The sequence below is a fragment of the Nansenia antarctica genome (genome assembly GCF_963989245.1).
Source record: "Nansenia antarctica genome assembly, chromosome: 6".
NCBI classification, from domain to species: domain Eukaryota; kingdom Metazoa; phylum Chordata; class Actinopteri; order Argentiniformes; family Microstomatidae; genus Nansenia; species Nansenia antarctica.
The window spans coordinates 259,154-273,582 of NC_137676.1; the positions used below are offsets into that span (position 1 = coordinate 259,154).

At 44.2% G+C, this 14,429-nt stretch overlaps 1 protein-coding gene across 1 annotated transcript in view; it reads right to left on the reverse strand.

The window, feature by feature from the left end:
* LOC308159606 (polyphosphoinositide phosphatase-like) overlaps positions 1 to 14,429 on the reverse strand; it is a 98,453-nt gene that overhangs the window by 17,075 nt on the left and 66,949 nt on the right. Inside the window, 4 exon segments of the mRNA XM_080533428.1 lie at positions 2,517 to 2,646; positions 7,033 to 7,116; positions 11,887 to 12,034; positions 12,447 to 12,505. Coding sequence (XP_080389554.1) covers positions 2,517 to 2,646; positions 7,033 to 7,116; positions 11,887 to 12,034; positions 12,447 to 12,505 — 421 coding nt within the window.

Here is a 14,429-nt window from a genome sequence, read left to right on the forward strand (position 1 = left end):
TGTGTGTGTTACCTACTATAAGAGTTTAACACTAGAACAGACGTGTCTATGTTACCTACTATAAGAGTTTAACACTAGAACAGCCGTGTCTATGTTACCTACTATAAGAGTTTAACACCAGAACAGCCGTGTCTATGTTACCTACTATAAGAGTTTAACACTAGAACAGCCGTGTCTATGTTACCTACTATAAGAGTTTAACACCAGAACAGCCGTGTCTGTGTTACCTACTATAAGAGTTTAACACTAGAACAGACGTGTGTGTGTTACCTACTATAAGAGTTTAACACTAGAACAGCCGTGTCTATGTTACCTACTATAAGAGTTTAACACTAGAACAGACGTGTCTATGTTACCTACTATAAGAGTTTAACACTAGAACAGCCGTGTCTATGTTATCTACTATAAGAGTTTAACACTAGAACAGCCGTGTCTATGTTACCTACTATAAGAGTTTAACACTAGAACAGCCGTGTCTATGTTACCTACTATAAGAGTTTAACACTAGAACAGCCGTGTCTATGTTACCTACTATAAGAGTTTAACACTAGAACAGCCGTGTCTATGTTACCTACTATAAGAGTTTAACACTAGAACAGCCGTGTCTATGTTACCTACTTTAAGAGTTTAACACTAGAACAGCCGTGTCTATGTTACCTACTATAAGAGTTTAACACTAGAACAGCCGTGTCTATGTTACCTACTATAAGAGTTTAACACTAGAACAGCCGTGTCTATGTTACCTACTATAAGAGTTTAACACTAGAACAGACGTGTCTATGTTACCTACTATAAGAGTTTAACACTAGAACAGCCGTGTCTGTGTTACCTACTATAAGAGTTTAACACTAGAACAGCCGTGTCTATGTTACCTACTATAAGAGTTTAACACTAGAACAGCCGTGTCTATGTTACCTACTATAAGAGTTTAACACTAGAACAGCCGTGTCTATGCTACCTACTATAAGAGTTTAACACTAGAACAGACGTGTCTGTGTTACCTACTATAAGAGCCACCTAGGGGGTCAAATGACCATAGTCTTTACAATGGGAAGCTGCTACTTACACACAACGACCACTAGTTGGCTGCTTGTAAATTAGCCTGCCTCCTCCTGTACAGAAAAACTGTAAAATATCTTCATACTAGCTTATCCTGATGTGATTTAGAAAGTGTAAGGATACTGGGTGGTAGAACGCACATATCTAGGACAAGTCATGAAAGGAGGGTCCTGAAATTTGATCGAGTGCAAATATATAACATGTTTCTTTTATACAACCCACGGCTGTTCTAGTGTTAAGAGGTGGTGTGTGTGTGTGTGTGTACTCTGTATGTGTGTGTGTCTGTGTGTGTGTGTGTGTGTGTGTGTGTACTCTGTGTGTGTGTGTGTGTGTGTGTGCGTGTGTGTGTGTACTCTGTGTGTGTGTGTGTACTCTGTGTGTGTGTGTACTCTGTGTGTGTTTGTGTGTCTGTGTGTGTGTGTGTACTCTCTCTGTGTGTGTGTGTGTGTGTGTCTGTGTGTGAGAGTGTGTGTGTACTCTGTGTACTCTGTGTGTGTGTGTGTACTCTATGTGTGTGAGAGTGAGTGTGTGTGTGTGTGTACTCTGTGTACTCTGTGTGTGTGTGTACTCTATGTGTGTGTGTGTGTGTGTGTGTGTGAGAGTGTGTGTGTGTGTCTGTGTGTGAGAGTGTGTGTGTGTGTCACCACAAGGCTCATGGTCAGGCTTACATTCTCCTCATTTCAGATTCCTCCCTCCCTCCCCCCTTCACCAGGGAGCACAATCAAAACACTCCTGTTGTCGTAGCAACCTGGAGAGACCTTGAGTCATACGCGGGGGCTGAGAGTCCTCTATGTTAGCTGGTGTGTGTGTGTGTGTGTGTGTGTGTGTGTGTATGTGTGTGTATGTGTGTGTATGTGTGTGTGTGTGTGTGGACATGTAAAAGGATCTGTCTCATGCGTTTCGTGTGTTCGTTGCAGCGGGTTCATTAACAGGTGACAACCCCCCCCTGAGATGGATGGAGAGATGAATCTGTTCTATATGAACACAGAGGAGAGAAGGAGAGGAGGGGAGAGGAGGAGAGGAGAGGAGAGGAGGGGAGAGGAGGGGAGAGGAGAGGAGAGGAGGGGAGAGGAGAGGAGGGGAGAGGAGAGGAGAGGAGGGGAGAGGAGAGGAGAGGAGAGGAGAGGAGAGGAGGGGAGAGGAAAGGAGAGGAGAGGAGAGGAGGGGAGAGGAAAGGAGAGGAGAGGAGGGGAGAGGAGAGGAGAGGAGGGGAAAGGAGGGAGAGGAGAGGAGGGGAGAGACAGAGACAGACAGAGAGAAACAGAGAGAGACAGAGACAGAGACAGACAGACAGACACCCCCCCCCCCCTACCCTCTCTCACCTCCTGGGTGCGGGGGTTCTCTCCCGGCCTCGGCCGTCCTGACGGGGGTGCAGCGCTGGGACCCGGCGGTGGGGGGGGGCCTCCTCCTCCTCCCTCCTCCTCCCCCCTCCCTCCCCCGCCTCCGCCCCCTCCCCCCCCCTCCTCCTCCCGGTCCTCCTCGGAGTCGTCCTCGGAGCTGCTGCTGACGACCTGCTCCTCGCTGGGGGGGGGCGGGGCGCTGGCCGCCACCTTCCTCTGGAGCACCCCCTCCTCCTTACTGCTCTTACTACACACACACACACACACACACACACACACACACACACACACACACACAGACACACAGAGACACACACACACACACAGAGAGACCACACACACAGAGACACACACACACACAGAGAGAGACACACACACACACACACACACACACACAGAGACACACACACACACACACAGACAGAGAAACAGACCGTTGGTTGATGGTGGTGGTGGTGTGTGTGTGTGGGGGGGGAGAGAGGGGGGAGAGGGGGGGGGGGGAGAGAGGGGAGAGAGAGGGGGGGAGAGAGAGAGAGAGGGGGGGGAGAGAGAGGGGGAGAGGGGGGGGGAGAGAGGGGAGAGAGAGGGGGGGGAGAGAGAGAGAGAGGGGGGGGAGAGAGAGAGGGGGAGATAGAGGGAGGGGAGAGAGAGAGAGAGAGGGTGGGAGAGAGACAGAGAGAGAGAGGGAGGGGGGGAGAGAGACAGAGAGAGAGAGGGAGGGTAAGACACAACAACGGGTAATAACAGCGAATAGCAAGAATGAAAAGAACAGATTATTGAGCTCATGGTGAAGTATATGTGTTACGGTACATGTGGGAATACGGTACATGTGGTGAAAACTAGGGTTAGGGTTGGCATGTCTAACCCTAACCCTAATCCTAATCCTAACCCTAACCCTAACCGTAGCACCCTAGCACCTAACCCTAACCCTAGTTTTCCCACATGTACCGTTTTCCCACATGTACCGTAACATATACTGGGCTCTCAAGTCTCACGCATTGGGCGTGAGACACATGCGGCGTGTGAGCGTGTGAACGGGTTGAAATGCGTGTTTCTCACGCCCAATGCGTGAGACTTGAGAGCCCTGCATATACGTATATACGTATACTGTATATATAGGGTATATTTCACACAAAAGAACACGTGTGTTTCTGATCCGTGACGGAACCAAAGAGCCTGATTGACACCGACGTTCCGACACAAACAAACAAACAGAAGCGCCGCCGCTTGAAGCGCCGCCTGAAGCGCCGCCGCTGAAACAGACCAATCAAGACACGCTTAGAGGGAAGAAAGACCCGGAGGATAGCTAGCTACACAACACAACACTCAGGAGGCTAGCTACACAACACTCAGGAGGCTAGCTACACAACACTCAGGAGGCTAGCTACACATTCAAGGTTACCTAGAAAAACAGTACCTAGCGAGAGATATACATACAGAGAGAGAGAGAGAAAATCTCCCTTAATAATCTCTCCGTGCGTGTGTGTGTGTGTGTGTATGTGTGTGTGTGCATGTGTGTGTGTGCGTGTGCGTGCGTGTGTGTGTGTGTGTGTGTGTCTGGACTGTGTGTGTGTGTGTGCATGCGTGTGTGTGTGTGTGTGTGTGTCTGGACTGTGCGTGCGTGTGTGTGTGTGTGTGTGTGCATGTGTGTGTGTGTGTGTGTGTGTGTGTGTGTGTGTGTCTGGACTGTAAGTGTGTGTGTGTGTGTGTGTGTGTGCGTGTGTGTGTGAGTGTGAGTATGTGTGTGCGTATGTGTGTGTGTGTGTGTGTGTGTGTGTGTGTGTCTGACTGTGTGTGTTTGTGTGCATGTGTGTGTGTGTGTGTTAGGGCTGCACGATTAATCGATTTTAAATCGAAATCGCGATTTGAGATGGTGCGATTAGCAAATCGCAAAGCCTGCGATTTGGGATACATTATACAGCGCGTCGGATTCAACGTCAATGAACGCACACACCCAAGAACAACAACACTGCACGTGAAACGCCCACGTGTGAATCTGTGAAGACGTTTCAGTAGCTAGCAACATTAATGGTGTGGATTAGTGTTGCACGATATACCGGTACCAACGATATACCGCGGTGCCAAAATGTCACGGTGCCTACTATACCATAAGCTTTATACAACGGTACTACCGTGGAATACTATACTACCGTGTTGAACACGGTTCCAGCGGGGCAACTCATAACACTTTCGGCTGCGTTCGTCAATTCGCTCCGAGAGCGCCGGAGCGCACACTGGGTGCAACGTCACAGAGCGACCGATTCGTTTGATTGGACGAGAGGCGTTCCGCGAGTGCGGGTCAGATTTCCAGAGCGAATTGACGAACGCAGCCTTTTTCGCGACTACCCATCGCGTTAGCTTTGTCGGCTAACAGGTTAGCAACCTCAAACGTTGTTCCTATGGTTCCTGCGAGCTCAGTGGGCATTAACTAGAAAATTAAAACCACTGAGTTTTCTTAAGTTGAGTTAAGTCTTGAGCTACAGTTTGGAAGTAGCCCTCTATTTTTTTGATATGCCAGTGTTTGCTTTTACTTTTCAAGTTCGTGAAAAAGATCCCACAGACGGACAGACATACAGACACAGAAAGACAGACAGACAGACAGACAGTTACACACACACACACACACACACACACACACACACACCTACTTTGCTATACTCTTGCAAAAGGCCAGTTGGTCTGTTTGATGTTTCAAACTACTTATTAATAAACATGTTATTCACAAAAATATCGGTTTCAGTACTTTTACTTACCTGTAGAGTTACAGTGTAATGCATTAAATGCATGTTATTCATGCACCACTCATTAAGTTATTGTAACTTGTATAAATACATTGCATGTTCATAAAAATAAAAAGTGTTACAAAAGTGCCGCGGTATCGCGATACTACTCAGTATCGTGATACTTGGGCTGGTATAGTATCGCAGGGTAAAATATTGGTATCGTGACAACACTAGTGTGGATAAATGGCTTCAGCAGAGCCAGAAGCAACGATTTAGTCCCGAAGAAAACAGCACTTCTGTTGTAAGTATTTCGGGTTTAGGACGACAGATGTGCAATAAAAGCAGGTGTTGCACACGACCTGTCGTGGAACAATCGCTACATCCAGAGGCAACACCACAAACCTGTATCAGCACTTGAAAAAGTACCACGGGCAGCTCTATGACGAGTGTACGGTCAGAAACGGAGAGTTAAGTGAAAGTCCCGTAGCCCAGTCTAACGTTAAGCAAACTAGAGTTTTAGAGTCGTTTGTGGCTGTTACGCCGTATGAAAAGGGCTCACGAAGGCACCGTGAAATAACCAATTCCATCACGCATTACCTTGCTAAAGACATGGTGTCTATTAACACTGTGAGCAACGAAGAGTTTAAAAAACGAATCCAAACGCTGGATAAAAGATAATGTGATTCCCTCCCGCACGTACGGAGCTGAACAATTTGGAGTACTATGCAACAACAACCGATCTGCGGTCGAGCCGTGCACTTACATACATTACGACGAGTTGAAGAGCTTTATCTATTTCAATGTTTACAGAAAGGACCTATTCTTTTTTACTGGACATTTTTATTATCACTTTATTTAACTTGATTGCAGTATGTGCAATATTTAGATGCTGCTCCTGAGCCATAATTAAATAACCTTGTTTGTAGAAAGGTCCTATTTTATTTTCATATTGGAATAGTTCCATTTTTTTGACACTTGAGAGAAACAAAATGGCAGCTGTTTAAAAAACCCATACATAAATATGTTGTTCCAATTCATATCTTTTAAGTTCTCATCCTTGCATTAGAACAGTTTGATGGCATTAGAGCAGTTAACAGTTTGATGGTATCATGTGGTAATGCTCTCTGAAATTAGCCCATGATAGAAGGTGATAGACAGATTCATCCAATCACCTGCCAAGTATTTTTGAAAGTACCTGCCCTTTTCCAAACAGCTTCCAATTAAGCTTTCCTAGATGGTTGTGTGAAACAAACCACCTGAGTCAGGTTAGTAATGCTCCATCACATGTTTTAATCTGAAGCTTGATTTTAAAGCAACCCAACTTTAAAGCAACCCAAGTTTAGTTCTTTCACTCGTAGCTCGGGCTGTGGGGGTGTCAAGTCCCCTGAAGACGTACAAACAAACTGCACGTTGATACGACCTTCCTAGCCGGAGATATGGCCACACTTTACAAAAACTTCCTTTGGGTCGCTTTAAAAAAAAAAAATCGCAAATTAAATCGCAATCGCAATATCTGTCCAAATAATCGCAATTAGATTTTTTCCCCCAAAATCGTGCAGCCCTAGTGTGTGTGTGTCTGTACTGTGTGTGTGTGTGTGTGTGTGTGTGTCTGTACTGTGTGTGTGTGTGTGTCTGTACTGTGTGTGTGTGTGTGTGTGCTGCTCCACTGACACCTAACAGCAGAAAAACACAACAACAACAACCACACATGTACCAACCATGTGAACACACACGTGTTACACCCACCCACACACACGCACGCACGCACGCACGCACGCACGCACGCACGCACGCACGCACGCACGCACGCACGCACGCACGCACGCACGCACGCACGCACGCACACACACACACACACACACACACACACACACACACACACACACACACACACACACACACACACACACCTTGGCACAGACTTTCCCGTCTCCTCTGGCTTGCGCACGGTGAAGGGGCTAGGGTCCACACCCACCGTCTTGGGCATAAACTCCCTTTAGAGAGAGAGAGAGAGGGGGAGAGAGAGGGGGGAGGGAGGGAGGAGAGAGAGGAGGGGGGGGGAGAGAGAGAGGGGGGGGGAGAGAGAGAGGGGGGGGGGGGAGAGAGGGGGGGGAGGGAGGGAGGAGAGAGGGGGGGGGAGGGAGGAGAGAGGGGGGGGAGGGAGGAGAGAGAGAGGGGAGGGAGGAGGAGAGAGAGAGGGGGGGGGAGGGAGGAGAGAGAGAGGGGGGGGAGGGAGGGAGGAGAGAGAGAGGGGGCGGGGAGGGGGGAGAGAGGAGGGGGGGAGGGGGGGAGAGAGAGAGGGGGGGGAGAGAGAGAGGGGGAGGGAGGAGAGAGAGAGGGGGGGGAGGGGAGAGAGAGGGGGGGGGGGAGGGAGGGAGGAGAGAGAGGGGGGGGGAGGGGAGAGGGGGGGGGAGGGGGAGAGAGGGGGCGGGGAGGGAGGAGAGAGAGAGAGGGGGCGGGGAGGGGGGAGAGAGGGGGGGAGAGGGGGAGAGAGGGAGGGGGGAGAGAGAGGGGGGGAGGAGAGAAGAGAGAGGGGGGGAGAGAGGGAGGGGGGGGGAGAGAGGGGGCGGGGAGGAGAGGAGAGAGAGGGGAGGGGGGAGGGGGGGAGAGAGAGAGGGGGGAGAGAGAGAGGGGGGGAGGAGAGGAGAGAGAGACACATCAGCATCCCAGCAGCAGCATCTTGGAGGTACACAGCTACAGTATAATATATATACAGTATATATATATAGAGAGTATACAGTATAATATATATACAGTATATATATAGAGAGAGAGTATACAGTATAATATATATACAGTATATATATAGAGAGAGTATACAGTATAATATATATATATATTAGGGGTGTAACGGATCACCTAACTCACGGATCGGATCGGGTCACGGTTTTTGAGTCACGGATCGGATCATTTTTCGGATCAACACAAACATTTTTTTTTTTTAATAAAAACAGCTTTTTCCTTGAATTCTGTAAAAACACCTCTTTTATTATGTGAAAAAAAACAAAAACATTCAAGATGTCAAAACTGGTAATATATATATATATATATATATATATATATATATATATATACATATATATAAAAAACATATTCTACACTCAAACATTACATATTATACTGAAATACACATTCAACTTAAATTATAAGTAGTGCAATATGAAAGAGGGAGGCGCCTGGTTGCAGCAGTGAATCACTGGGCTCTTTAAAGCAGACGAATAAACATGTTTTATGCCACTTTTAACTAAATAATAAAGTGAACCCATATTTTGAACATGGTATTGTAGCAACCCTGTTCATTAATGTTCATTAATGCTTGAGTTCATGTTCATGTTCGCACTGTTACTGTGTTGTGTGCCAATGCACCCCTGTGATTGGTGGAGGTCACGGGGGGGGCGGGTGCTGTGTGTGTGGTTGAGACGGTTGGGAGAGAGAGCTCCGGTGAACTAAGAAAGTTGTGTATGAGATAGTTTACAATTAAACGCACAGATTACATGAGAGAAGCTATCTGTCATTATTTCAACCACTGTCCAAGTCGGGACGTTACAGTATGAAAAAAATGCCTTCATTATCAGAAGTTGTCGAGCTACCTAGTTGTCGACCAAGTAATTTGATTGGACAAGAGGCGTTCCTTGAATGCTGATCAGATTCCAGAGCGAATTTACGAACGCAGCCTTGTTGTTGTGGATTCCCAGCTTCACGTGTAGTGAGTAAACAACAGATTCTTTTTTTTTCGCATTATCAACCTATCATTGCGCTTTAGAGTAAAACAAAGCACGCAACTCTACACGTCTATCTTTTCATGGCAACTCTACATTGTGATTTACAAGAGATATTAAGTAATATATTAAGTAATATTATTACTTGTTAACATTTTGCAATTGATCCGCGGTACACATGCGTGCCGAACCGTGGGGGGCGATCCGTTACACCCCTAATATATATAGAGAGAGTATAGAGTATAACATATATATATATATATATATATATATATATATAGAGAGAGTATACAGTATACTATATATATATATATAGAGATAGTATACAGTATAATATATATATATCCGTACGGATCACGGATTATCTGTGATCCGTTACACCCCTAATATATATAGAGAGTATAGTATAGAGTATAATATATATATATATATATATAGAGAGAGAGTATACAGTATAATATATATATATAGAGAGAGAGAGTATACAGTATAATATATATATATAGAGAGAGTATACAGTATAATATATACAGTATATATATAGAGAGAGTATACAGTATAATATATATAGAGTATACAGTATAATATATATATATATAGAGAGAGAGTATACAGTATAATATATATATAGAGAGAGTATACAGTATAATATATATATAGAGAGTATACAGTATAATATATACAGTATATATAGAGAGAGTATACAGTATAATATATATAGAGTATACAGTATAATATATATATATATATATTATATATATATATATATATAGAGAGAGAGTATACAGTATAATATATATATATATATATATATATATATAGAGAGAGAGTATACAGTATAATATATATAGAGAGTATACAGTACAAATTTCGTTGTTTGGTACCTGTACTATATCAATGACAATAAAGACCATTCATTCATTCATTCATAATATATATACGTATAAACATAGAGTATACAGTATAATATATATACATAGAGTATACAGTATAACATATATAGAGAGAGAGTATACAGTATAATATATATATATATATATATATATATATATATATATATACGTATATAGAGAGAGAGAGTATACAGTATAATATATATACTGTATATATACTGTATATATATAGAGAGAGTCTAGAGTGTTTGTTTACAAAGACATGAACATAGGGTTAGGGTCAGGGTTAGTCTAGAGCAGGGGTCGGCAATTAGGTTTGGCCTCGGGCCAACATTTTTTTGAGCCACTAGATGGCGGGCCAGAACATAATCAAAGGCTAATTTAAGTAATTGATTGTTTAAAAAATGTGACACGTTCTAATACTTGTACACATTGCTAGTCAACTAACACAGCTTGTTTTGTGAGCCTGCTAACAATGTAAAGTAGTGTTATAGTTAACTAGGTAGTAGTCCAATCCATTACGTTGCAGTATTAGGCTTGACTAGCGAGTTTGTGTTGTGATTCTCAACAACGTTGAAACGTAGTTTCACCCTCTTCCATAGTTTTGAATAATAAATGTGTGGACTGACGATGTATCGCAGCCTAACTTATTCTAATAATTATTTAACATAGTTTTATTCAGATAATTATTCCCCCCTCCTCCCAGACAAGGTCACATTATTATTGGATTGGTTGTTTGCGTGTCGGGTGAAGTTAGCTAAACATTTAACCTGCTAGCAAGAGAAACATCATGTCACTCTCCAAAGGTCTAAAGAGGAAAGTTGACGGTGAAAACAGGGCATTTAAAGAGGAATGGACAGCGAACTATATATCCTACCTGGTTTCATCAATGCAAAGCCGTTGTGAGACTCATTTTCCGTGCTCACAATGTTCCCTTTCTATACATGCGAGTCGTCCTTTTCGTCAATGAATGTGATAAAGACGCACGAGAGGAATCGATTGATGCATAAAAAATAAAAATAAACTGCCTGCGGATGGCGGTATACCCTTCAAATAACAAACAATCTCTGCATGTCTCGCGGACATCTCAACATGGATCCATGTCGTTATCATAATGGTCTTATTAATTAGTAATCACTGAGTATGAAAGCATAGTGGGACTGTCAAATTAGTCCAGAAATCTCCTCAGTAAAGTTTTGTGTCAATCCAGGAGGAACTCCAGACAGCTCTGAACCCCTTACAGGAGATCGTTGCATCGTAGAAAGAAGGTTGCGGCGGTGCATAAACTATAGAGTTGCGATAGTTGAGACTCTCTCTAATTAATTTGAAATACAGTGTCCGTTATTACAAACCTGCCTAAATGTCCCTTTGAAAACACTCAAGTTATCACTATTATCAATAATCAAATCAAGAATATTATTAGTTTTCAAAACAACCGCGGATTAAAGTGACGTCAATCACCAGATATCAAGCAAATACTGACCGATGGGAGATGCCACTTTTCACATTACGTGAGTACCAAGCCTGTCGTTATTGTATTTAATAACCTAATTGTATTTTGTATATTTTGAATGAATGGCTTATGGCTCATTGTACTTATTATCCCTAATAGCGCGTTTGCTCTGTCGTTTCAGGAGCATAGGCCTACCACCACTTTTGCGCCGATTTTGTTGTTAATGTTTTTCAGAAAATTAAACAGAATTTGCTTTGTTACTGTTCATATGTGTGTTGCAGTCACATACGTAAACATTACGTTTGAATGATTTAATGAGCTAATGTTATTTTTTTCAAACCACACACGCTATTTCAGCACCACGCCTTGTCCACCTACTTATGATTCACTCTGAGGGGTTCAGCGTCAGTGCGCTTCGCTGCCTGATTGTCTGTCCCTGTGTCATTCACTCTCAACATGAATAAAAGTACAATACGCATTATTCAGGTGGAGGTCGATTCTCTATTCGGACATTATAGGCGTGGTGTGGGACTGTCGGTCCGATATTGTAAAAAAAAAAAGAAAGAAAAAAAAAAAAAAAAAAGTGGATTCTCAAAATAATCTGCTGGGCCAAATATTATTGGTGACGGGCCAGCAATGGCCCACGGGCCGCCTATTGCCGACCCCTGGTCTAGAGGGTCAGAGTTAGCGTTAGCGTACCGGGCTGAGTTGGTCATGGTGATGCAGAAGGTGTCGTCGAAGGAGGTGAGCTCGTAGGGCTTGAAGAACTCCGTGTACGTGTCGATGCTCTCGTCATACCGGCTCACCCTCCTCACCACCACCCTCCTCATGTTCTCCTCACAGGGCACTGCACACACACACACACACACACACACACACACACACGCACACGCACACGCACACGCACACGCACACACACACAATATAATCTATCTTTGCACTCGATCAAATTTCAGAACCCTCCTTTTATGACTTTTCCTAGATATGTGCGTTCTACTACCCCAGTATCTTTACATTTAGGGTTAGGTTAGGGTTATCACATCAGGATAAGCTAGTATGAAGCTATGTTGCTGTTTTTCTGTGTAGGAGGCAGGCTCATTTACAAGATGGCCAACTAGTGGTCGTTGTGTGTAAATAGCAGATTTACATTCTAAAAAGGGGGTCTATTTGACCCCCAAGGCGACTCTACTAGTAGGTAAAATAGGCACGGCTGTTCTAGCGTTAAGGGAACATGATGGAAGACAGAACAGAGTAAATACCTTCATCGTAGGGCAGAGGCAGGTAGGCCAGGATCCCCTCAGACCACCAGTATGTGTAGCTGCACAACAACAACAACAACAACAAGGACACACTTAAGCGTTATGGAACGAGAAGCCTTGGTATATGGTGGATATCGGCACAGCTAGCGGGGTGCCGTTATATATCCACCCCCTTTTATACAACGGTTACCACATTTATCTATCAACATTTCACAGAAGAAAGAGATGACAAACTTTTAATTCATGTATTTTAATGGAACTATGTTTTATTGTAAGTGTATTCATCCGGCTGGCCACATGTCGAGGTGTCCTTGGGCAAGACAATGAACCCCATTGCTCCCAGTGAGCGGGCCGGCGCCTTGCATGGTAGCTTGCCGCTATTGGTGTGTGAATGTGTGTGTGAATGGGTGAATGAGAGGCCGTTGTAAAGCGCTTTGGATAAAGGCGCTATATAAGTGCAGTCTGTTTACCATTTGTGACTGCTCCTGGTGTTTCTGGACACCTCTCGGAAATGAGAAAGACGTCAAATTCGTCTTTATTTTTTTCATTTTTTTTTTTCAGATTTTCGTTTTTTTAGCTAACATTCAACTCGAAGATGTGAAGTACCCACTCGTTATTTTTCCGAACCGTTTTACGTTCATTAAATAAGTGTAATCTATAACACAATGACTTCGTTTCTTGTTGTTTGATGGGGATTCATTATCTTTGATGGGGATTTTATGTGCTTAGTGATTTCCGGTGTAGCAACTTTCAAATACTCATGTCGTCTTCAATTTGTTTCCGATTTCAATGTATGATGCATCATTTGAAAGCTTACAATCTGTAGTTTAAGCACATGAAAAAAACTGAAAAATGATTTCGCCTACAGGTAGCCCTTTTCATTGGGCTGTGTCACATTTACCAGAGACAGGACTGGATCCATCCGTTGTATAAGGCCCATTAAACAAGCTTACGTTAAAAAAAAGAACAGGGTTGACGTCTGGCTCTCTGCCTCTCTGTCTCCACAACAACAGCACATCCCATAACCCAGGCATGAGAAAATTGGTCTGTAAACAGCCTTAATAATAATAATAATAATAATAACTTTATTTGTATAGCACTTTTCCTGCAAGCGTTGCAGCTCAAAGTGCTCCAATCATTATATAATCATCATGTAATCATTTAGTCATTTAAAGGCAATATTAAAAAGATGGGTTTTTAGTCTTGACTTGAACATATGTGCTAAGGTTGCATCCCTAATGTAAACTGGCAGTGAGACACAATCTGGAGCATGAAATGAGAATGCAGCCTCACCAAATCTCTTCTTTTGTACATGTGGTACACAGAGAAAACCAGCGTCAGAAGACCTGAGAGCTCTATTGGCCTGATATGCAAGCAGAAGACCTGAGAGCTCTATTGGGCTGATATGCTAGCAGAAGACCTGAGAGCTCTATTGGGCTGATATGCTAGCAGAAGACCTGAGAGCTCTATTGGGCTGATATGCTAGCAGAAGACCTGAGAGCTCTATTGGGCTGATATGCTAGCAGAAGACCTGAGAGCTCTATTGGGCTGATATGGGGTTGACGTTTTGGTACTCAGCTCGTCCCGTAACCCAGATATGAAAGGTTGGTCGTTAAACAGCCGTACTCTAAACTGGTCAGGGTCAGTGTCTGTGGGCTAGAGGAATGGGTTAGGGGGGTCCACACCATGCTGAAGAGGGGGGGGGGGGCAGAGACAGAGCTACCTCCATTGTCACTCCATGGACTCAGACGGTAATTTGGCTGTAAGGAGAGGAGAGGCACAGGTCACACCCAGAACTGGGTCACAACACAAAGAGACAGAGAGAGGGAGGGAGAGAGAGAGAGACAGAGAGAGAGAGGGGAGAGAGAGGAGAGAGACAGAGAGAGAGAGAGAGACAGAGAGAGAGAGGGAGAGGGAGACAGAGAGGAGAGAGGAGAGAGAGACAGAGAGGAGAGAGAGAGAGAGATAGAGAGGGAGAGAGAC